The following is a 23,285-nucleotide window of genomic DNA, read 5'->3' as shown; positions in this document are numbered from 1 at the left end:
ATCAGGGATTATTACTGCATTTACTAATGGTAAAATAGACACCTTAGTTAACTGTGATTAACAGTTAGTTAAGGCATCAACTAATGGCAAATAATGCATCAATTAATACCTTAGTTAACATGAGCATTGTTAATAAATGTTTATTAGACAATTTATTCAACCCTTAATAACGGTTACTTAAGGCATCAACTAATGGTAAATAATGCATCAATTAATACCTTAGTAACATGAGCATTGTTAATAAATGTTTATTAGACATTTTATTCAACCCTTAATATTGGTTAGTTAATGCTTATTAATGCATTAACTAATGCTAAGTAATGTACCTTTATTGTAAAGTGTTACCATTAAAAGCCTAGATTCAAATATTCAAAATCCTTTATTAATCCCACAGCAGGGAAATTCACAAGGAAGTTATAGCCTAGTGCAAAAAGTACAAAAAAGTGCACTGAAGCGTATACAGCACCTCTGTGTGTGTGTGTGTGTGTGTGTGTGTGTGTGTGTGTGTGTGTGTGTGTGTGTGTGTGTGTGTGTGTGTGTGTGTCGGCCCCGCTTACGAGCCGTACGCCTTTAAATAGAGTGTGCTGAGTAGAGGGCGGACCCGAGTGGCGCGTGCGTGCGCCTCTTCCCTGCAGCCGCTGCAAGTCGCACCGAGCTAACCGCGGCTTTTGTGAGTATGATGCACCGTGGTGGACGCACCTGTGAGGAACGCTAAAGCCAGCCCGGCCGGTACCGCCTTGTGTTCCCCGCCAGCAGCGTAAACACTTGACTGCTTTTTAGCACCATCCTGGATTTTAAAAGCTACGGCTGTGTGGAGTTTACAGCTGGATATTAGCAGATGGATACTCTTGGCGTTGTGTTTAACTAAGGTCAGTAGCGTCGTCTTTTTTTATTCCAACCTGTTCACGTTGCTTGTAGAAACAACCTTATGCATTTAACGTAGTGAAACAGGAGCAGGTGCCGGGGGGAAATATGAGGAATAAAAAGGCTGGAGTTTCCACTCCTGACGCACAGGTATCGCGGAACTTGCCACTTTTCCAGGACTTTTTCTAGTGTGTGCGCACCGGAACGGTGGATATGGCGAGCCAGAGCAGGTGTGAGTCTCCTTGAAGGAACAGCGGCGTTTGAGGGATTCAAAATGGGAATTTCTGCCATGTTGGCCTTTTAAATTCTCCCTGTGGAACAGAGGCACCGTGGCAGACGGGTATAGAATTACACACGTCCTCTCCGCTCCCCTGAGGCGATGTTTACTATATGAATGGTCTATTTCTTTTTAGTATCCTGCAAATACGACCATGCAGCGTTTGAACCACGCATGTGTATCAAATATGAAAAGCATCAACCCTAAAAAAAAAAAATAAAAAAAAAGACTTAAAAGCAGACTGAACATTTCCTTCACCTTGTTTTTAGTTTTAAGGGTGATTAATAATAAATGGCACGAACGCCATGCAGGTGTCCAGTGTCCACGCATTGTTCTCGTCTGGAGCTTCATGTTAAAATGTCAAACGCATGCGCCCCCATCCCCACTACACCCTGCAAACACACTCTTTAAATATAGATGCATATTTTTGATGTAATTCGAGCCGTATGACATGGCAGTTCGATAAATGACCTTCTGTGTTAACGGAGATGGACAGCATGCAGCAGCAGGCTGCACACTTCCTCGCCATGTAATAGCCATCATCACATTCCTCCATTCTCCTTCTTCCTCTCCGTGTGTCTGGTTTCCCAAATCCAGCTGCTGTTTTTCCACCCATTTATCAGATAAATCAAACGGATGTCACTGTTTTCTGCATTTCTGAAACTCCATTAAACTACAACGTTGAGGTCTAAACAAATAAAAATAAAATCATCTCTATTCATATTAAAATTCGCTCGAAATAACGAAATAAAGGCAACCAATCCGTTAGTATTTTATTTTTTATTTTTTTAAAGGTGACGTTAGAATGATCGGATGAATCAAATTTGAGTGAAGGGATGATTCTGATGATTTGGATAGTTTGAGTACCAAATGGCGACCGCTCTGCTCCCTATAAACTGCATTTATGGTGCACGGAGAGCTGACACCCCTTCATCAATCCACATTTTTGAAAAGCCAGTCTGGGCCTGCTTTGCAGATAAGGCTCAAATCCATTTACAGACAGGCATTTTAATTTAAATGATCGCTGCCTTGTTGTGGCTGTCATTTACACTGCAACGAAAGCAGGATGTCCCATTTATACAGCAGATTTTTCCTCCCCATTTTCATTGCAGGAAAATATGAGGCCTTATGCAGTGCGCCATAGAAATCCGCCATGAAATAAGCAGTAAGCAGGCCTCACCCTCGTGAGATATATGTAATAACTCACACTTGTATACAACATGATCAGCAGCTCCAGTTTTAACATGATGTAACTGTCTAAATTGGCGCGCATTCACAAAGGGCAAGATGATGACAATTCTGGTTTTTATTCATCGCTGCAGCACACATTTCGATGTGTCGGATTTTAATAGTTAATAGGATTAGATCATTCTTGTGCATTTATACAGAGGGAATTCCTAATCAGGCTTTTTCCAAAAACGGGCTTCATAATGGGCGTGACCCGCCCGAGAATGCGTCTCTTTTCCCTGCAAAGGGCCCAAAGGTGCTTCATCACCTGCTTCTAAGACAATCATTTCCAACATCAAAGCACCGAAAACTGCTTGGCATATGCTTCCAGTGGTCCAAAACGATTGTAAGGTTGTTGTTTTTTTACCTTCCTTTTGGAAAAAAAACAACCTTTTTTTTGCTGCATTGCTGAGAATTATTTTTTTATTAAATGATTAGCTGCTATTTTTAAATGCAAAAAACGTCTAATGTAAATATGCTATCACTGTATTATCGTCTACATGGAAGGTGCGTATTTTCTACAAAATATAAAAAACCCTCCCGATATAATTTTCCTTCTCGTTTTCTTTCCCCCTATTTTTAAGTCTGGGTGGGGGTTATTCGGGCCGTGGTAGGATGGGGGCTGTTTTGGGTAATATGGCTGTCCTGCTTTTTTTTTTTTTTTTTCTGGTTGGCAGCCGATTAACTGCGTTGACAAGTCAGGCGCAAAAAGCCAAGGGCTCTCAAGGTAACACTAATCCCTCTGGGCGGGGAGAATATTACGCAGGGTTTTAGAGAATGCGCTTTTCTTTGATTTGGTCGACTTTTTTGCGTTGCGACACCTTTTTTTTTTTTTTTTTTTTTAAGGTGCAATAGTATGTAACATTGCTGGGCCAGAAATATTCTCTATATATCATATCGAAAATATATCCTGTGCCATCTTTATAGACATTCTTTTAGATATAGGCTATGGAGTTCAAATGTAAATGAAATGGAAGGAAATAATTACCCTTTTTATTGCAATTATTTCAGATTTATTTAGGCCTGAAAATGCACAGGCATCTTATACCGTTTTAATTTCTACTGATAGAGCAGTTAGAGTATTGTGAAAAAGTCAAGATGATTAAAATATGAAAAACAAATAAGGAATAAAGCAAATAAAAGTCAACACCACATTGAGAAAGTGTGTGTGTGTGTTTTATCCTTTGGTTGTTGGCATGCATGTGTAATGTTTGTGTGTCTGCAGTCATTTGTGCATACAGTCAGTGTGGTGTGTATCGTTATGTTGTGTGTATGCTGGCAATGTGTGTGACGTTTATTCTGGCAAGGTGTGTATGCAGATATTGGTGTGTGTGTGTGTGTGTGTGTGTGTGTGTGTGCGCGTGCGTATGCAGGCGTTTGTAGGGTGCTTTCTAACTGGGTGATGTAATGCCGTGAAGGGTGCTGCAGCAGAACCACCGAGCCCAGAGAAGGCGTGTCCTGCCTGCAGAGTCGCTGGATAACAACACGGTGCCCACGCTACACCCGCTGCCAAAATAACGCACACGTACACACACACACACACACACACACACACACACACACACACACACACACACACACACACACACACACACACACCCTCCATCCCTCCCTTTCACTCATCTTCTCATTTAACATTCACCTGTTTTTTGTTAGTCATTTTTATTTGTCTCTTTAAAATGAGCAGCACTGATTTACAAATAATCATTCTGCTAACAAATGATACTTCCCCTCTAAGATTTTAGTTAAGGATTTCTTAATTTAAAAGTCTCTTAATTACTGTCCCTCTGCTGATGAATGCCATCTTGCCTTCTAAATGTAATGCATAGGAGTTGCTGAGGTGTGTTGTCATGACTAACCACGTTATAGAGTTATTTTAGGGTAGGACGATATGATAATACATACCATGACACGATTATAAATGTGTGAGTATATAAAGTATGTGGCTCTTTAAAAAAATCTCTGGGTGCATGAGGCCATTGTAGATGCTGTTGCATTGTTTATTTGGTCGTTTATTTATCCATTAACCCAAGTCTCAATAGCTTTTCCAGAGACTTTACTATATCACAATATATACAATGAATGTATTAATAAAGTGATACAACATTTCATACAGTTTATACCATGATAGAGAATGTTATTAGCATCACCCACCCCTAGGTCCTTTTTAGATGAAATAAGCCAAAACAGATGGGAGATGGTGGGTAACTGATGTTCCTAGACAGGTTTTGGCTGACTTGAGGTGTGTGTGTGTGTGTGTGTGTGTGTGTGTGTGTGTGTGTGTGTGTGTGTGTGTGTGAGAGAGATAAAGAGAGAAGAGGAAGAGTGTTGTCGGGGTGTTTCATGCGATCTGTGAGTGGGAGTGGATAAGGCGGAACATGGCTCCCTCTCTCCCTCTGTTTCCACTCATCGTTTTTTCTGCCGTTTCTCCTCCTCCTCTGCACTGTCATGTTGCATGTCCTGGTCAAATGATTTCAGAGTGTACCACTGCAGCAACCAAGATGGGCAAAAAAAGAAAGAAAGAAGGTAGCTCTTTTGATCTGTTGTGGGATGTAAATGGCAGCATCAGTGTTTGTGTGCATATTTGGAGGGCCTCGCTGTGATCGTTTCGAGCATATCAGGAACATTTGCAGCCTTTCCTTTTTGAGCTATCATCTGCAAGCTGTGGAGGACATTTTGTCACTGCATCTGGACAGCGTTACTTCATGTGTGTTTTTTGTGTGACGAGTGTGTGATCATGGCACCTGCTGTAAAATTACTGGCAAGTGGCATCCATTTAAAGGCAATCGGCCTACCGGTGGGCTGCTTTTATTTGCTTTTACACACACACACACACACACACACACACACACACACACACACACACACACACACACACACACACACACACACACACACACACACACACACACACACACACACACACACGCCCTCCGCCCCAGTCTGTGTGGTTGTTAATAGGACTGAGAGTGCTGCTGCCTTTTGTCAGTGTGTGTACGTGGACTCGTCCCTGTGGGGTTCGTCAAAGGAGCCTTTCACCGAGAACAATGATCCATGCCGTTTAGCCTTTTAACCCTTGACGATCCCTGTACTGCAACAAAAGACACACACACACACGCACACACACACACACACACACACACACACACACACACACACACACACACACACACACACACACACACTCTGATAATGAACAATTCTGAATTCAGAACAATTCTGCATCTGTAAACATGAGTTTATTATTCACAATAAAAAAAAAAAGTTTGAATGCAGAGTAGGACAATAAATTATGTGTATGCCAAGTTAGTAATACCTATCTGGTTAGCTGACATCAATCAACAGGAAAGCAAATGCCACACGCGGGACGTGATCCCCGGCCTCCGGGGTGAAAGTCCTGATGATGATGATGATAATAATAATAATAATAATAATAATAATAATAAATAGGCCTGTACTTAATGCAAAGTTGCTGCAGAGAAACACACATGTAAGTCAAAAATTAACAAAAAAAGAAATACATTTCAAAAATTCTTTTTAGGGAGCTTTAGCTTTAATAAAGCTGGGCTCAAGTGCATTCTTAGAGGCCATTGCTTATATTATTTTGGACTGAAGCTGCAGAAAGCTTTTTAGAACTTCTAGCTTTACAATTAAGCACAGTTGTTAAATGAAAAATATATCAAATTGGAGAGAGAGCAAATGTCAACCTCTTTTGAATAATGGCAAATTTAAGTGTCACAGTTAACTAATATTTTCAGTCAGTGGCAGTATAAAAATGTTATGTTTGTAAATAAAAAAACAGTCTGATTTTAAATAATTTGATAGATTAGGGTAGTGTAAACATGGTCAATATTAAATTTTATTATTATTATTTATTATTATACATACAAGCTGTGGTTAAAGAGGAACCTTTGTAATGTGGACAGCATTGATTAGCCGATATCTCTTATTAACAGATGGTTGATAAGCAGCTCAGTATGCATATATCTAACCCTGAGGCACTGGAGACCAGGGTCTGCTGTGGTTTGATAACAGTTCAGAAAATAAATCTCTTTTAAAATGTGTTTTGGTGGAGGAAATAGGTCTCTTACAATGTGAATCTGGACAGCTTGGAAATAATTATAGGTAAATTATAGGTTTAACACTGTAAGATGTGTATCTGTGTAGAAATAGAGGCCAATTCTTCCATTTATGATTGTTATTGACAATTTATAATAATGGATTAAACATGTAGAAGGATTGGTTTTAGGTCTCAGGATTTATAGCAGAGAGTCTCCCCTACAGGAGCAGCAGTGCGTTTAACATCTCTGGGTAAAGTATTTTTGGTGCAGATCATGTACAGACAGTCCTTTCAGTATGTTTAAACTAAATTTGGATTTGATGTTTCAAAATGTAGTAATTGTGCTAAATGGCTGATATTGCAGTTTTTATATGCTACATCATTATTTATTTTATATACACGTTGCCATCACATTTCCTCCCCTATTTGTGCCATTAACTCTTTATTGACAAAAGGGGGAGAAAAAAAAAGCCAAGCAAGTGTAAAACATTTTTAGCGATATTGTGAAAGTTATATTTATATCTTGTTTCCATCCAGCTTTTCTGATTAGCTATTTAAATAGAGAGGTTGACTTGCAGCAGGCTTATGTAAGACATAGGCCCGCATTTCTGATTCACTCTGATACTAAACATAAGTATTTTAGTATGAAGCATCCTCCTTTTCTGATCTGCTCCCATATGCCATGTTTAAACATTTGTTACTGTTAATACAAGCTCAACACTTTCGGTATCATTTTCAAATTAAAAGCCCTTTCATTGGACAAAATCCCTTCATTTTCTAACGAGGCTTTTATTGTGTGATATTTGAACATGTGTTGGAAAATTCTGTGACTTGCAGTTCCTATACGGTACTTCAAATATTACCATTACCATTTCGTGGCACTTGTACGTTACTACAAAATACAGTTTTTCTGGGACAGAAATTAATCTTTGACACATTCGGGGGATGGCGTCGTAAAATAAATTCTTAAGTGTTTCCACATACATACCCGACTTCAGATGAACAATGTCGGCATGCAGTTTGAAACAAATCTTTGTCCATTGGGCTAAGTCGACTAGCATGCTACAGCTGATAGACAGCAACTGGTGCACTGCCAAAACTTGCCGTGTAAACTCACGTTCAAGAATTTCTGTTCCGCATGTGCGAGTAGTTGACGTCGTAGACTGTTATGACGATGTTCGAGTCACAAGGCGTACTGAACCAGTGTTGCATACCAACACTGTCTCATGGCAGTTCGTGAAATTGTCATGTTATTTTTAATCTATTGATTAGTATACAACAACATGTTAATCTTGGTTGTATTTTTCCGTGGTGGCTAGCATGAAATGGTCTATACAGAGATTAACACGGAAAGCAAATGCCACACGCGGGACGCAATCCCCGGCCTCCGGGGTGAAAGTCCTGAATTGTTTCCACCACCACCCTCAACCAACCTCCTTACGCGGATTTTCGGCATTTTATACTACTCGCTACCGTAGTCGTGCTGTGATCACGACATATCCTTCCCATGGAAATACATTAGTTTACATTTTCGTGCTGGCCACCATGAAAAAAACGTCCCCGTAAACACGAATCAATAGATTAAATAACGTTACCGTTTCACGAACTGCCGTGAGACTGGGTTGTGCATACTGAACGTCCAGTACTGAAACGGTTCGGGACTGCACTGACCAGCAGTTGCTCCTTACTTAACACTGGCCATAAAGCTGAGCTGTGAGTAGGTGTGGTTCAAACCACAGTAAGGGCCTGTGCTCCTCATGTAACTGCTCACGGTGGCCACACCTCCAATTTCAATATTTCATACTGATCCAGTGACTCAGCTTTGGTCCTGGTTGGGTTGTATTAGTCCAGCAAAGTCATCCTCTGGTAGGTCATTCTCTCCTGTTCAGTTTTTTTCCAAACACGTCCACACACTGACTTAATTACACCCAGTAACATTGCTGATGGTAGTCAGTATATTTGTCCTTTATATAGTGCAAGCCAGCACTCTAAGTCTTTGTTGAGCAGCCCTCCTCTCTAGAAATTGACAGCTCATTGTGTTTCCTCCATAACTAGAACCTTTTCTTGATTATTTTATCCCTCTGAACTGAGTGTACTGCACTCCTATCCTCTAGTATTATTAAGCAATATTAATTGGCTGCTGTAAGGCAGAATGGTGTCAGATCACCAATGCAATCCCTTTTGCAATCAATGCAAAGGGTTGACTAAAACCTCAGTAATGGCAATGTTCAAAAATTGTTCCGTGCTAATCCCGATGATTGAGATTAAGATCAATCTGAGCACGAGTTTCTTTGTTCTCGCTTTATGGCTGTTCAGCTCTCAAATAGGGATGACCTAAAGGCTTCAAAGCTTCGACTTTTGCCATGAAAACAACGTCCAAATTAGAATTCTAAAGTTTCAATGTTGTTGTTTTTTTAAGAGCGTTCTGCCGCATACACTGACTCCATCTCTGCCCATCAATTAGCAGCCGAGTGGACAGCGGCTGGCTAGCCTGCCCTTACCAGGCTGCAGCAGATATTTAATGAGCCAAAATAGTTTTTTAAATTGGCTTCTTGGAAGAAATCAACAGTGTTGCTGGATTTTCCCTGGGATTCTAGAGCACTTAGGTGCAGATAACGCCATACTCTTATTTGCATATTGGTGATGTCATTGCACAATTATTTGCATAAAGCTTAGTGGTTGTTGGTTGCAGCGAAGGAGAGATCGCTAAAGCAAAACATGGAGGAGCAGCTTGCTCAGTAAAATGAGAATGACTGGTCCATCAAACTGGATCCTATTTTCCCATGCGCTCGTGTGACTGGTGAACAAAAATCTTTGAAGTTTTGGTCCAGTATTGAGTGAATACGATATGTCTGATATGTAACCCTATTGGACAAATGTTCAGCGTCAGTTAGCGTCCGCTAAAAGTTCTATTTTTGCCACTGACAGGCTTAGATTATTATTCTAAATCTGAGATTATGGAAAGGATCCATATAGAGATACACCTTTTTGTTAAAGCGTAAGATCCTTCTTGTCTAACAAGAACCGCGTAGAGAGCGCTATTGAATCAGAATCAGGAAATGGTTTATTGCCACGGTAAATTACACCTACCTGGAATTTGCCTTGGTGAATGGTGCATACATACATAAACAAACAGAAATATAAAATAAACAATAAATACAGAAACGGAAACAAATGTATACAAAATGAAAAGAAATTGCTAAACCCACCAGACATTTTTATAAACAATACTTTCAGCGTGTATAGATCCAGCATATATTCACATGTAAATCGGTAAATTATCTTTTTATTTCAACCAAACCAGAGTGGTGATTGTTGGAACAGTGGAAAGACGAGCCAAGTTTGATAGTTTGATTTTGTTTTGTAGATGTTAAATGAAGTGTGTTTTACGATAATAGGCCTAACATTACTGTTTATTTAAATGGAGTGTGGTGGGTTAAGTGATAGCAATTTCTGGGATGAACGTTCCCCATTAACTGATGCCTAGACGACCAGCAGTACTACGAAGCAACCTCAACATGCCCTGGATTTATTTCTGTTACCCGGCTTCACCTAACCTAACAACCGCGGTCCCGCATAAGTTGAGGAAAATAAAATAAACATAACAAACTGAACCCTGGTGAGCTGAAAGTTGCTAAAATAATTTTTATTGTGACAATATACTGACAATAGGAAAATAATGTGACGATGTGAAAGGGGTTGCCAATAGTGATGAACCTCAAGAGATTTATCTGTATGGCCGCAACTTTACTGTTTTTGTCCAGTCTCACCGCTCCCATAGCATTTGTTTGCGGGCTGCAGCAGGCAGATATTTTCCGTGGAAAAGGTCTAAAAAATCTGTACACTCCCTGTTTATTTCACTGTAGAGGTGTGCGCAGTGCATTGATTAGCTCAGCCTTTCCTTGCCCCTCGAAATTTTAGAGAAGAGACCTGGTCATGAAAAATATTATGGTCGACTCACCTGGGGAGTGCTTTTGAGGACTGCTTTGTACTGATATCATTTGTGTTTCGTAAACTTAATATTCTGACGTAGGAACCGATATGCAAACACATTTGTTTTTATTTTTGTCAGTACCCATTGATTCCTGGGATAGTTAAGATAACATTTTACGAGTGGTCAAGAGCACTCTTTCAAAGATAAGAAAAAACATTGTTGTCACAGTCCACAAATTGTCCAATGTAAAGGACTTACTCGTACTGACAAACTCAGAGAGTGAAAGAAAGAGAGAGAGAGAGAGAGAGAGAGAGAGAGACCCCTGACCAACTAAGCACATACTAGAGGGTACTGCATGGCGCTGCAAAATGCTGTGGTAGCAGTTTTGGTTCAGGGTGCCTTTCACTCTGTACAAATCACCGACTCTGGATCCAGCAAAACAGCCCCAGACCATCATGCTTCCTCCTCCATGTTTGACAGTTGATGTCACACACTGAGGAACCATCCTTTCGCCTACTCGATTGCGTACAAAAATCCTGCGTGATGAACCGAAGATTTCAAATTTTGATTCATCAGTCCATAACACCTTCCAGTCTTCAGTAGTCCATTGACGATGTTTCTTGGCCCAGCCAAGCCTCTTTTTCTTATTCTGACGTCTTAGCAATGGCTTTCTTGCTGCAACTCGACCTATCAAACTTGCAGCTCGAAGTCTTCTCTTTACAGTTGAAACTGAGATTTGCTTATTACGACCACTATTAAGCTGTGCTTGAAGCTGTTGTCCTGTGAGCCGCCTATCACGCAAGCTATTGACTCAGAAACTTACAAACAGAGGGGGTTGTAAGTAATCCAGACGATTTGGAACACCTGTGGGAATTGGTAGCACCAACTTTCAAAGCTTGATCAACCTCCATTGCTGCAGAACAGCTTTACGTTGTTAATCCATTTCTTGTTCCCTGAAAAAGGCCTTTTTGTAAAATACTGAAATGTACATTATTTTTCAGTTTTGGGTAACCTTACTTTTTTTTTTTTAACCTCAGGCAGTTCACCACTTACCTTTGTACCATTTCAAGCTATTCATTGGACTTGAACTGCTAGAATTTCAATAAAAAACAAGAAAAATTGGGGTGTTCTAAAACTTTTGACCGGTAGTGTATACAAAACAGTGGCAGCGGCGGCCAGAATAAAATACGTTTTAGATTCTTAACCTACTAATGATGATTGATTTACTTGAAAACAAAATGTTTAACGTTAATTGCTGAAGTCGAAATGCCTCTTTAAAGCTTCGGATTTTCAAATGAAGCTCAGATGCAGGTTTTTCTTTGCCGACTCCACCTTTTCATTAAAAGTTAACGTTAATCTTAAAAACGGCGTGAATAACCGCAGATGGTGGTGGGTGGGCGAGTGTTTTTAGTTCCTGTTCCATTGTATTTGTTTGCTCTGTATGTTGTTTGTTCAAAAAATAAATTGATCATTAAAAACACCCAAAAAAAACAAATGCGTGAATAATACATTTGCAACGATGTCCTCCTCATAGCTTTGGTCTTCCTCAGCAGCAATAACATTATTCCCAGCTTTCATCATGAACCAGCAGGCTGGCTAACGTTAGCTAGCCTAGTTTATTGGCAGTGCTAGCTTGTGTATATATGTCTGGCTTGTACCCACAGTGAGCAAAACTTGTCATAAAGTTAACGATAACAAAGCCAGACCATTAGAGTGAAGCTATGATTGGTCAATTTGACTCATGATTCATTTGAAATTACTCTCTCATTGAAAACTATTGCTTGGCCCTCTATAAATTTACAGCTGGACCATCAATCACAGAGCTGAAAGCACATCTTCTTCCTAGCAACAGCAGAGGCAGCAACATTCTGATTAAGGCATGGATACCCGACCCGAGGCCGACGGATCCCGACGGTACCCGACGGGCCGGGCCGGGTTCGGACAGATATTTAGAAATGATGGTCGGGTCGGGCTCGGTCACATCAGCGCGATAAGGCATTTGTTGTAAAATGGTGCTGCGGCTCCTTTTAAGAGAGCTCAGTGTGTGTGTGTGTGTGTGTGAGTGAGTGTGTGTGAGTGTGTGAGGTAAGTGGGCAGAAGAGAGATAGCCTAGAGAAAGAGGAAGCATGCGTGTTGTAGATCATGCAACCGGAGCAGAGTTAGTGGTTATTCATGTTATAACGTCGGCCCTGGAGGTAACGAGTCTCTCCTGGTTTTCTGATCACAGTCGGAAACGAAGCGATCTGGAAAGGTTAACGCATTGAACATGTTAACAGCTGATTAACGTGCGCTTGTTGCCCCGTGTGCGCTCATCTGTTGACATTTCCGAATGCTACAGTTGCTTAATAAAAGCTTTCCACAAACGTAGCCTACATGTGTCATTAGTATGAGGAAAAACAAATGAGATTTTAACTGTGTCGGGCTCGGGTCAGGCTCGGACACAAATTTCTTAATGCATGTCGGGCTCGGGCCGGGTTCGGACAGAAAAATTTGGCCTGATCCGGACTCTGATTCTGATAGGTCGACAATTCATTTAATCCTTCACATTCCAATACAAACTGAATAGGCAGTTTTGAAAGGTTTATTTCCTTAAAAAAGTGTTTTGTTTGGATGTTTATTGTCACATTGTGAATTGAAAAAACAAAATTCAACTGACTTTTTAATTAGCAGGAAGAGGGGAGTTGCAGGCCCTGGAGTTCTGTCAGGGCAGGGGCATTTGGTTGTCATAAGCCCAAGAGACGGTGACTTTGCGTGGGTATGGAGTGCTGTGGGCTGCCAGTGCTCCAAGTACCTCACAGCAGGCCGGGGTCTGTGAAGGAAGGCAGGCCGGGCGGCAAGGCATAATACAGGCAGCACCGGCGCTGAACTCCGACACACAGTCGGACAAAATTTGCAATTAGCCATCCATTTTCGTAAACCGGCCCATATTTGAGCTTTACATAGTTGATTTCTCGCATAAAAAAGTTTCAGAAGTGAATTTTGTAATGGAATAGCAGAGATGTGCGTGACCTAGCTAGATTCAGAAGACTACCTGATCTCAGGTCAGTTGTGTAGCCTATGTAAATGTTGGGGCGTGACCGTTCTCTTAATACACCCAAGGGCTGACAAAGGTTCCGGTTTTTGGGAGGTTGACGTCAACTTCCAGCTTTGTTGAGCGGCAGTTTAAAAATATGAGATTTTCATAGTAAAGGGGTGTCAATGGGATTTTGAGCTTCTATGTATGTCCTATTTACCCACCGAACTGTCGTTATTCAACTATGACCGGGTAAAATCGGTTTTGCATTCTATCACCCCTTTAATAATGAATATTTCAAAAATATGGAGTTAATCAGCTTACTTGCATAACTGAAATCAATATGTTGAATTGCAAAACCAAAATCAAAATTCGCACTAAAAGAATTATGACAAATGAATATGATAAAAAGTGAAATAACTAACATTTTTGGGAGTAATAATCGATGAAATATTATATATATATATATATATGTATGTATGTTGGAAGCCATATATAAATTATATTAAGGCCAAAATATCCAAATCATTTGCAATACACCAAATACCTATTAAATCAATGTTCATTATACACCTTGTACTGTTCCTTCATACTGCCGTACATTACTTACTGTTTGGAAGTGTGGGGAAACACTTACAAAACAAACACTGAACCTATATTCATTCTTCAAAAGAGAACTATAAGAATTGTAAATAAAAACCACTTATGAGCACCAACTAATCTTCTCTTCATCAAACTAAAAGCACTAACATTTTAAGAACTTAATGACTTTAAAACTGCACAAATCATGATCAAAGTAATCAAAGCTTTCTGACGTATCAAAGGGTTGTTTCAAATGAGAGAGAGCAAACATCAATTAAGAGGAACTTATGTATTTAAAAAACTTGTAAGAACAAATGCTAAATATCACTGTATCACAACCAACGGAGTTAAAGGGGAACTATGCAGTTTTTTTTGTTTTTTTTTAGCTTAATTTACCTTAGGGACTGTTCGTTATTTATTTAAGGGGCCACCGAAGGAGTTTTGGGATCTTTAGTCAAAATAGACTTGACCCTCCCTTTGCCAGTGATACATTTTCTATGACCCTTCAAAATGATTTGGAAAAGAGACATGACCCTCCCCAACAATTTATTGATACCTTCTGTACTGGTTTGTGCTTGGCAAAGATGTAGAGATGCCCTTTGTTTTTTTTACAGCCATCGCATACATAACCTCTGCATTCTCATCTTATGCATCACACTCCTCTAGTAAACTAGTATTCACATAAAATGAAACATTGAGACCATTCAACAAAGCACACTGGGTAACAAATTCAACACACAAACTGGTTGCTATGGACTCGTCACTAGGCTTCCTCAGTCAATGTATATTTTAGCATATAGGTGAAGCTGCCCAAAGCTGAACATTATCCAAAACATATGTTTATTTTTAAAGCAGATTTTAAATTACATTTTAAACAATTTAATTGCGGCATGGCTGTCTTGGAACGCAATAGACAGACCGTGGCGGAATGCCCTGACACTTACATTCTCATTCTCATGTAACCGTGAACAATCAGTGTTCGACCCTGTTGAGATTCCTCTCCAAACGCAGAAACGAACTGCAATCACACCATAAAACGTTAAGAAAAAAGATCCGTATTTTGCCGTAATCCAATGACCACATGAATCCACAGCAATCAGTAGATCTTTGTGAAAACTTTGGGTGATCCTCCCCTCAACAAAGAATAAAAACAGGACACTCCTCTATTTTCTTCCATTCCTTAAATACCGAACTGAACTGAGTCATTTGAATGGTTATGACTTTTTTCGAGTTGGATGGTGGTCATCTCGCTTCCCCCTAGTACATGTGAGCGGAAACACCACCCTTGCAACTTTTGGCCGGAGAGCAGCATCAGGAAGTATTGCGTGATATCAGGTCTCATGACGTAACTAATTGCTTCACGGCACTGCACACGTACACCCATTCAGTAACCCGGCTAACAAGGTAGTGATGGAGTTTTTCCCACTATAGTCATGGCTGAGCCGGCAAAAAAGAAGCAGAAAGCTAGGAAAGCATTGTCGGAGGAACAAAAAAAGAGGAAACGGCAGACTGCCCGAGCGAGGAGTCAGACACAAGTAAACATAGGAGCTGCCAAATATCTATTCCGAAGCTGTAGGGGGAGCTCTATAGAGAAACCTGTGAGCAAAAAGCGAAGAAATGGCCAAAACTGCATAGCGCCTCTTTAATTTATGGGACAGCTGCAGTGAAGAGATGAAATCATGTACGACAATGAGCAATTTCAAGAGGTTAGCGTGTCAATATGCTCTGTTACTTGTCATACTGGTTTCAAATCCTCTGTTAAACTAGCCATTCATCAAATTCCCCACAATAATCCCGTAGCATTCTTGTGCACATATTTAACATCTAATACTGCGGTGATTTATAAGTTATAGCTACATCCAACACTACATCATTCTCTATTGTTTAAAACCATACCGTTTATGTCACAAACATCACCATTTATAATAATCATGCAACACTTATGTCTTTGTTAACTACATTGCTGTTTATTTAGTTTATAAGGTAACAGAGGTTAACATGTAATCTGTGTGGTTTACTGGCGTCTGCTCTCTTTTGTTTATAAAGGAAAGTTTGCCACGATCAGCGAGTTTAAATGACGCTAGAACATCCAGGGTAACAGGAAGTTACCGGAATTATGAGCAATTATTTTATTGGCCGTCAAGGTATCTTGTGGCTTTGTGAAATGTTTTTGTGAATCATGTAAATAATCTTTGGTATATTTCTAGCCTAATAGATCTATTAATTGTTTGTTTTGAGCTTTTATTGTCTACTCTCCTGAGCCACCCCTGTATTTTATTTTTTTGTTGGTATGTTCCAATTCCAGGGGCGCGCTACAGGTCTATATAAGTCTTTGGACGGCTCTGGTGACTAGTTTAAAAAAAAGTCAACTTGTATACAGCTGTATCTTTGTATCATTTAATAATTCTTTTGACTCTCACGTCAATTTGAAGTATTTTTTTCTTTTTTTTGTTTAATTTTGGTTTTGTTAATTGTTTGTTTTGCCTGTGGGCCTTAATTGGGCCGTAATCACTTTGTAAACCTATAACATGCACAAAAAGATAGATAGGTAGGTAGATAGATAGGTAACACAATAAAGGAAAGGGAAAAAGCCAAAAAGCATAATATGAGCACTTTAAATGAAACCATTCAAGGAGTGAGGCTAAATATTTCCACAAACGAACTGTTGTACACTTTGCCTGAAAAGCGAGCAGTAGAAGTAAATATGTTACTTAGGTATTTTATATTTTAGCCCATGCGAGAGAGAGGGAGAGACAGAGTGAGAGAGAGGGATATGTACGCATCACATTCTAGCATTGTAGATTAGTGGTTGTAATTGATCTTAATGGTAAATTTCCTGTGTAACATTAATCTTCTGCTCACTTTCAAGGCAAAGAGTACAACTGCTCATTTGTGCAAATAATTAGCCTAACTCCTTGAATTGTATGGCGGTTTCAATTAAGAGCAGTGGTTAGGAAATGTATATTTTTAGGCTACTTACGCATTCAGTCGGTCCGTGATCGTCTGCCTCGCTTTCTCTCGCTGTTTCATTACAGCGGCTGTCTTTCTTTTTTACAAATAGTGTTTCACTTTGTCATAATTCCATATAAAGCTGCTGCTCATCTGTGTAAAGAATACACAATGCATATTCTCCATTTTAGCATCAGTAAATCCGAAATCTGTGTTCGACATTGCGGTCTGTTAAAGAAAGCCGTGAATCTATACGAAATCTATCCAAATTACTTCAGCCTGGCTCGATCTAGTCGCACCTCCTCAGCCTGGCTTGGCCTTCGTGAAACGCACCTAGCCAGGATGCACAGATTAGACTAGGTCTCTGAGGGTAATTGGTAATTGGGGAATTTGGGGTTTTAGGAACCTGTGGGGAGTTTACTTTCTATACTGTCATCATTGAGTCCATCCTCACCTACTCCATCACCATCTGGTACGCTGCTGCCACTGCTTAGTCAAAGGGCAGTCTGCAGCGTATCATCCGCTCTGCTGAGAAGGTGATTGGCTGCTATTTGCCATCTTTCCAGGACGTGTACGCCTCCAGGACACTGAGGCGGGCAGGAAAGATTGTAACCGATCCCTCTTATCCCAGACACAAACTGTTTGAACCCCTCCCCTCTGGCAGGAGGTTGAGGTCCATTAGGACCAAAACCTTACACCATTAAAAACTGTTTATTCCCCTCTGCAGTCAGCCTCATTAAAAAGCCCACCACTGACAAAGACACTGTTCTATATTTATGTTCTTGACTGTTGCAGTACTTCATTTTATTTTTATTGCATCAACCAAAAACCAAGGCAAATTCCTTGAATGTGAATTGAACACTTACTTGGTAATAAACCCCACTCTGATTCTGACATTGAAAGACATTTATTAGGCTGATTTTATTCTTCTTTTAGTCCAATAAATTAATAAATCTTTATTTTCTCACCAATTTTATCCTTTGTATTTGTGTTTATTGATTATATAGCAGGGACAATGCAGATATAACAGATATACTGTAGCTAAAAGCCAATTAACATCTGTAGTCCCTGGGCAGAGGCCAAAAGTGATGCACATGTTACAGAGATAAAAGACCAGTTGTAGCATGATCTTTACACTTTGTAAAAAGTAGACACAAAGGAAAAAAAAAGAAACAAAAATTAAACGAACACCCCGAAGCAACAATACTAAATTCCTACGATGGAGAACACCATCCGCAATCCCAACAGCATTACAAAACATTATTACAAGAAATTCCCAACCAGACACTCGTGAACCAATGCTGGCCACATTAAATGTCTCTTAGCTCAGTGGCTACAGACCTGAATGTCCTTAAACCGTCTTTTCAGACTATTCCGCTACTATTTAAAACCTATTCGATTATCCCAAAAATGCATCTCACCATGCATGTCTCAAATATAAAAATGAAATGATTTGATAATTTGGAGGTGCATGGTTTTCAGAGGAAATGGAAGTGGCTGTTAGGAAATAAAATGTAAAGACAATATTAAAGCAGCCACAATTTCGTAATACAAAAACTGTTAAAGTGTTATTTAACTAAAAGTACAGTAGTATTCTTAGCAAATCAAATTACTAGTTCTGCAAAAAAAAGAGCTATGAGTAATACATTATACAGTATATACAATGTTAGATTATTAAAACTGTTGCATCAATGGTTATGTAACATTCTGCCATTACTACTAGCTTTAACTACACCAGTGAACATCCAGGGTGTCGATATCGAGATGTACAATAACAACACATAAAAATATTCTGCACTGTGTAGTTATTTACTTATTACTCTGTACCTCCTACTATGACCTCCACAATATGCCAATTCATATTCATCTGTATATACATTTGTATATCTGTACATATTATAGTATAGAATAAGTGTTTATAGTGTACATATTACCATTATTTCTTTATTCTTATTTTTTTATTTCTTTTTGTGTGTATTTTTCTATTCTATTTATATTTAATAAACATGTTTTCTTATTTGGTGTGTTGCATCTGAGCTGCTGTGACGAGTGAATTCCCCCAGTGTGGGATCAATAAAGTCTGTCTTATTTAATTTTATATACTATCAAGTAGTTTGGTCTAATGAGCTGAGTGAGGGGGTCCCTAGGTAAAGCTAGGTATTGTTACCCTTTCTCTAACTGAGATTGTGGTATTATTGGCAGTGGTAGAAAAAGTAAAAAACTAATAATACCACACTTACTCCAAGTATTTTCAAGGTGGAGCTCATTTTAACTACTTTATATACTGCTGGATAGCTTAATCTATTCTATTTTATTGTGAGGTACTTTACCTTATATTTTTACTTTATATTTCTACTACACAACATTTGCAGATTAATCTTTTAGATACACAAATATATCAACTGATCAAATAGGATGCATCATAAGTTAAACTGCCCGGCAGTAAACAGTATATACTAGTGAAACAATTTATTGTTAAACTTGAATAGTTAAATGCCTACAGTCACTTAAAGCCAGGCAGTTGCCTACCCGCCTTATGTTAAAGGCCTCCCTGTTTCATCTATACCAATGCAATTCATTTTAAAAGCTTAAGGTACCACTGGGTACAATATGTGGGTAACCACAGCAACAGTACTGATGCTTTTGGTTTTTTTCTCTCGGGGCATTTTCACTTATGTAACGTCTTGAGATGTACACATGCATGTTACGTTATGTGCTGCTATCATGGGATTTAGATGCAAGATGTAGTATTAGTAGGAGTAAAAAACAATGCTGATGGACCCATTGTAACTCTGCCTCTCTTTTTTCTGACAGTGATGGAACTAAGAGAGGCCAGTGGATCCCTTGTCAGCTCCAATTCCCAGCGGACAACATGAAGGAGGAAATTCCTCTCGCCCTGACAGTCAGAGAAGTCCATTCCATAAGACCTTACACTATGAGTCTTGATAGCATCTGTTCTGAAGTGTAAAAAAACATATATAGGAATAACCTCCTCCTATCGGTCCTCTCTTTAACCCTACGGAGGAAAACGACAATTCCTCCATACGACCACTGCCCTGCAACCAATGGACAGTTTACTGATGTAAACATACTGACCCTAAGACTGTTAACCTCGACTGTTCTCCTGCTTCTGCCCTTTTCCCTTTAAAAACATATTTTTCTAAGAAATATTTATCAGAATATATCTCTGCACATACTGTGGATAAAACTGTGGATCACTGAAATTCAGTCCGACCCATCCTAAGATTTTAACATCCCTTTTTTGGATTACATTTTTTTTATTTGCAGCTATGGGTCTTGTAGGTTTTTCTATCAGACTGCAAGTATTCCTCAGCACGTGTCTGGGACTGGACTTTTTAGGCACACCAGGTCAGTGGGCACGCTACCTCCGCTGGGACGCCAGCACCCGTGGTGACCTCAGCTTCCAGTTCAAGACGGAGGCTTCGGAGGCGCTGCTGCTGTACTTTGATGATGGAGGCTACTGTGACTTTCTGCAGCTATCGGTGGTGGAGGGCCGAGTGCAGCTGGGTTTCAGCATCGACTGTGCTGAGACCACAGTCGTGTCTGACAGACGGGTGGACGATGGCAGCTGGCACTCTGCCACTCTGAGCAGGTACAACCTGCGCACAGTTTTGGTACTGGATGGCCAGGCCAAAGCAGATGAGGTGCGACCTCAGCGTCTGTTCATGAAAATAGTCAGCGATCTGTTCCTGGGTGGAGTGCCTCAGGATATCCGCAACGGTGCACTCACACTGCCTACAGTGCGAAACATGCAGCCCTTCAGGGGCACAATTACAGACCTCAAATATGGCATCTCGCAGCCCCTGTTCCTGGGAAGCTTTATGGTGCCCCTGGAGTCAGAAGGGTGGTGCACAGTGAACCCATGTGAGAATGGCGGTACATGCTCAGTGGTGGATGGACAGCCAGTCTGTGACTGCTCCAAAACCGAATACAAGGGCCGCTTCTGCAGTGAAGGTAACTCATACCTTTAAAGTCTCTGACACTGCTGACTTTGGCAGAACTCCCAACTGTGAAACAGACTTAAAATTTAGGTAGTTTGTTTTGTATTTCAACCTTTTTACATTTCTATTTATTGCAATTCCAACTGAAGGCATTATACCAACATTGCCTTGATTTGAGATGCTGAACAGATTAGAGATGTGGCCAATAATTAAGAGGTCTGGGACCAAAGCCAGTTCAAGCTAGTGAAGAATTAAGCAAAATGACAAAATCATCCAAATAAACTATCACAAACAAGATCTAGCATCATTGAGTCTTCTTTCACATTTGGAGAGCTGCCCCAGTTAGGCTTGGGAAAAGCACATTTGGTTTTGTTGTTGTTTCCCCCTTTTTGTGCAATGATCCAGCTGATTTCACCCGTCCAGTGTAAGTTCATTTGTCATGGTACCATGCGTGCGTGCATGCATGCTTTAAATCAGAAAGCTAATCTAAGCATGGTTAAGCCAGTGGGGCACAGGTTAATGGCATGGGCCCTGCCGGCAGCGATAAGGACACCAATAGAGAGAATGGGGGCCTCCTGATCCCCCTTTCTTCACCCAATCACAAGATGGCAGGTGTTTTATATCACATCCTTTTGTGCTGATAATTTTGCCAGAGCTGTGTTTCAATTGCTCTACAGCTGGCTGTACCAAGACCAAAATTGATTTCTATTAAAAGAAAGCTCTTTACTCATTTCCCCCATGTATTTCCTCCCTGCAGGCCAAATAAAAGGCACTTTCACTTGCTTTATGTAAAAACTTGATTTACTGTGATTTGATGAATCCCGAGCACAGAACATTCTGTGATAATGCCTGTTTTGTGGTAGTAATTGGTGAACATGCAGTCAGCACATGAAATGGATCGAGGCAGGCACCTCTGCTCTTTCTCTGTGGTCTGAAATAACTCTTCTCATGTGCTTAATTATTCACAATCAATGCACATTTTTCAGGCTTTCCAAACTAGAAGCTTCCAGCTGAGAAGTACACTGTAATTTGACTCCTTATGAGACAATCAATACCACTTAGATGAGTCTTTTTCAATTTAATTAATTTAGATCAGAGGTATTTGTTTTAATCTATTTGTTTAGCTATTTTTCCCCTCCATCTTTGACTTTCGAGTCCTCTGCTTAACCTCTTACAAATATGGAATTTACATCTCATTTGGGCTGACGCCAAATCTGCGGCACACAGACAAAAGGCCAGGGAATCTGGAATTTAAAGATTAGGTTTTTTTTTTCATCTATCTCTGCCAGTGTTTAAAATAAAGAAAAGGATGGAGTGGAGGGGTGCTGCCTGTGCCTGTCCTCTTCTCTGTGTATTGGTGGCAGCTGAGCTGCTTTGATTTTGCTCAACTGATTGATTGGGTGGCATTTAACTGACAAGTTGGGCTCTGAGGATAGACATGTTCGTGCTTCACTTCCTCTCTTTTAGCTGTCTTTCACTGTAGACACATGAGAACAGCAGATGACTTGCTGGTGTGTAAAGTATTAAAGAAAATCTGGAGGAGGAGCCTTCTCTGCTCTGACTACCAGTCAAATATATAAGTGGATCTGATTTGTTATTAAAGTATTACATGGTCTGCGATGTGATTGTTTGGCCCATCTTCCAGGCCTCTCACATCCACTAGCTGCTCTGATCCAGGCTCTTATCTTAGCTGTTGAAAGCTAATCATGCATCACAATAGTTAAGTGTTCTCTCTCATCACTATTAATGCTTTGTTTCTTATCTTGTCTGTTTCACTTGTCCTGTCTGTGAGTCTCTATTATTTTGGCTGTATTCCACTGGATGATGAGTCTTAATTTTTTATATATTTTTTTCCTTTACCTAACGTAAAACATCACAAGTCTTATTTAGCTTAGTGTGTTAGTGTGCATTTCTTTAAATCTTGTTGTGCTCTTTGATGAAGGCCTCTAGTTCCACAGCAGCTGTTCTCCTGCTTAAGGTCCACACCGCCGGTTGGGAAGGGGGTGTGGTAGGAATATTCTCCCTAGTTATCTGGAGAGTTTCTGCACAGGATTACCTACTGACACTTCCCATACTATTACACTTGATGTGTATACTTAATATAGGAGGGAAATATCATAAACTCAGCCACTCACTGCTACAACAGAATGTATATCTCTATTTCATGAATTATGAGTAAGATAATTGTGGAGAAAGTCACATGGTATGAATACAATACTGATGACAAATACTAGGAATTACAAAGTATTGAAGTGATGTTAAGAATTAGGCCACATAAAATAATGCAACGCACTGAACCTACCAGACACAGATACATGTTTTCAGTCCCTGTAGCAATATTCTCCAGAATAACAGAAGTGAACTAGTTCTCTTAATATTTTTTGTTTCAGTATATGTTGATACTGCTTTCATTTTTC

General features: G+C 39.9%; 1 protein-coding gene across 1 annotated transcript in view; it reads left to right on the top strand.

Moving 5' to 3' along the window:
* Window positions 1-617: 617 nt before the first annotated feature.
* nrxn3a (neurexin 3a) overlaps window positions 618-23,285 on the top strand; it is a 260,386-nt gene continuing 237,718 nt past the window's right edge. The window contains 2 exon segments of the mRNA XM_039786713.1: window positions 618-869; window positions 19,721-20,881. Coding sequence (XP_039642647.1) covers window positions 20,197-20,881 — 685 coding nt within the window. The 5' untranslated portion in view covers window positions 618-869; window positions 19,721-20,196.

The sequence above is a fragment of the Perca fluviatilis genome, chromosome 20, assembly GCF_010015445.1.
Source record: "Perca fluviatilis chromosome 20, GENO_Pfluv_1.0, whole genome shotgun sequence".
Lineage (NCBI taxonomy): Eukaryota > Metazoa > Chordata > Actinopteri > Perciformes > Percidae > Perca > Perca fluviatilis.
This window is presented reverse-complemented; position numbering and strand designations above follow the sequence as displayed.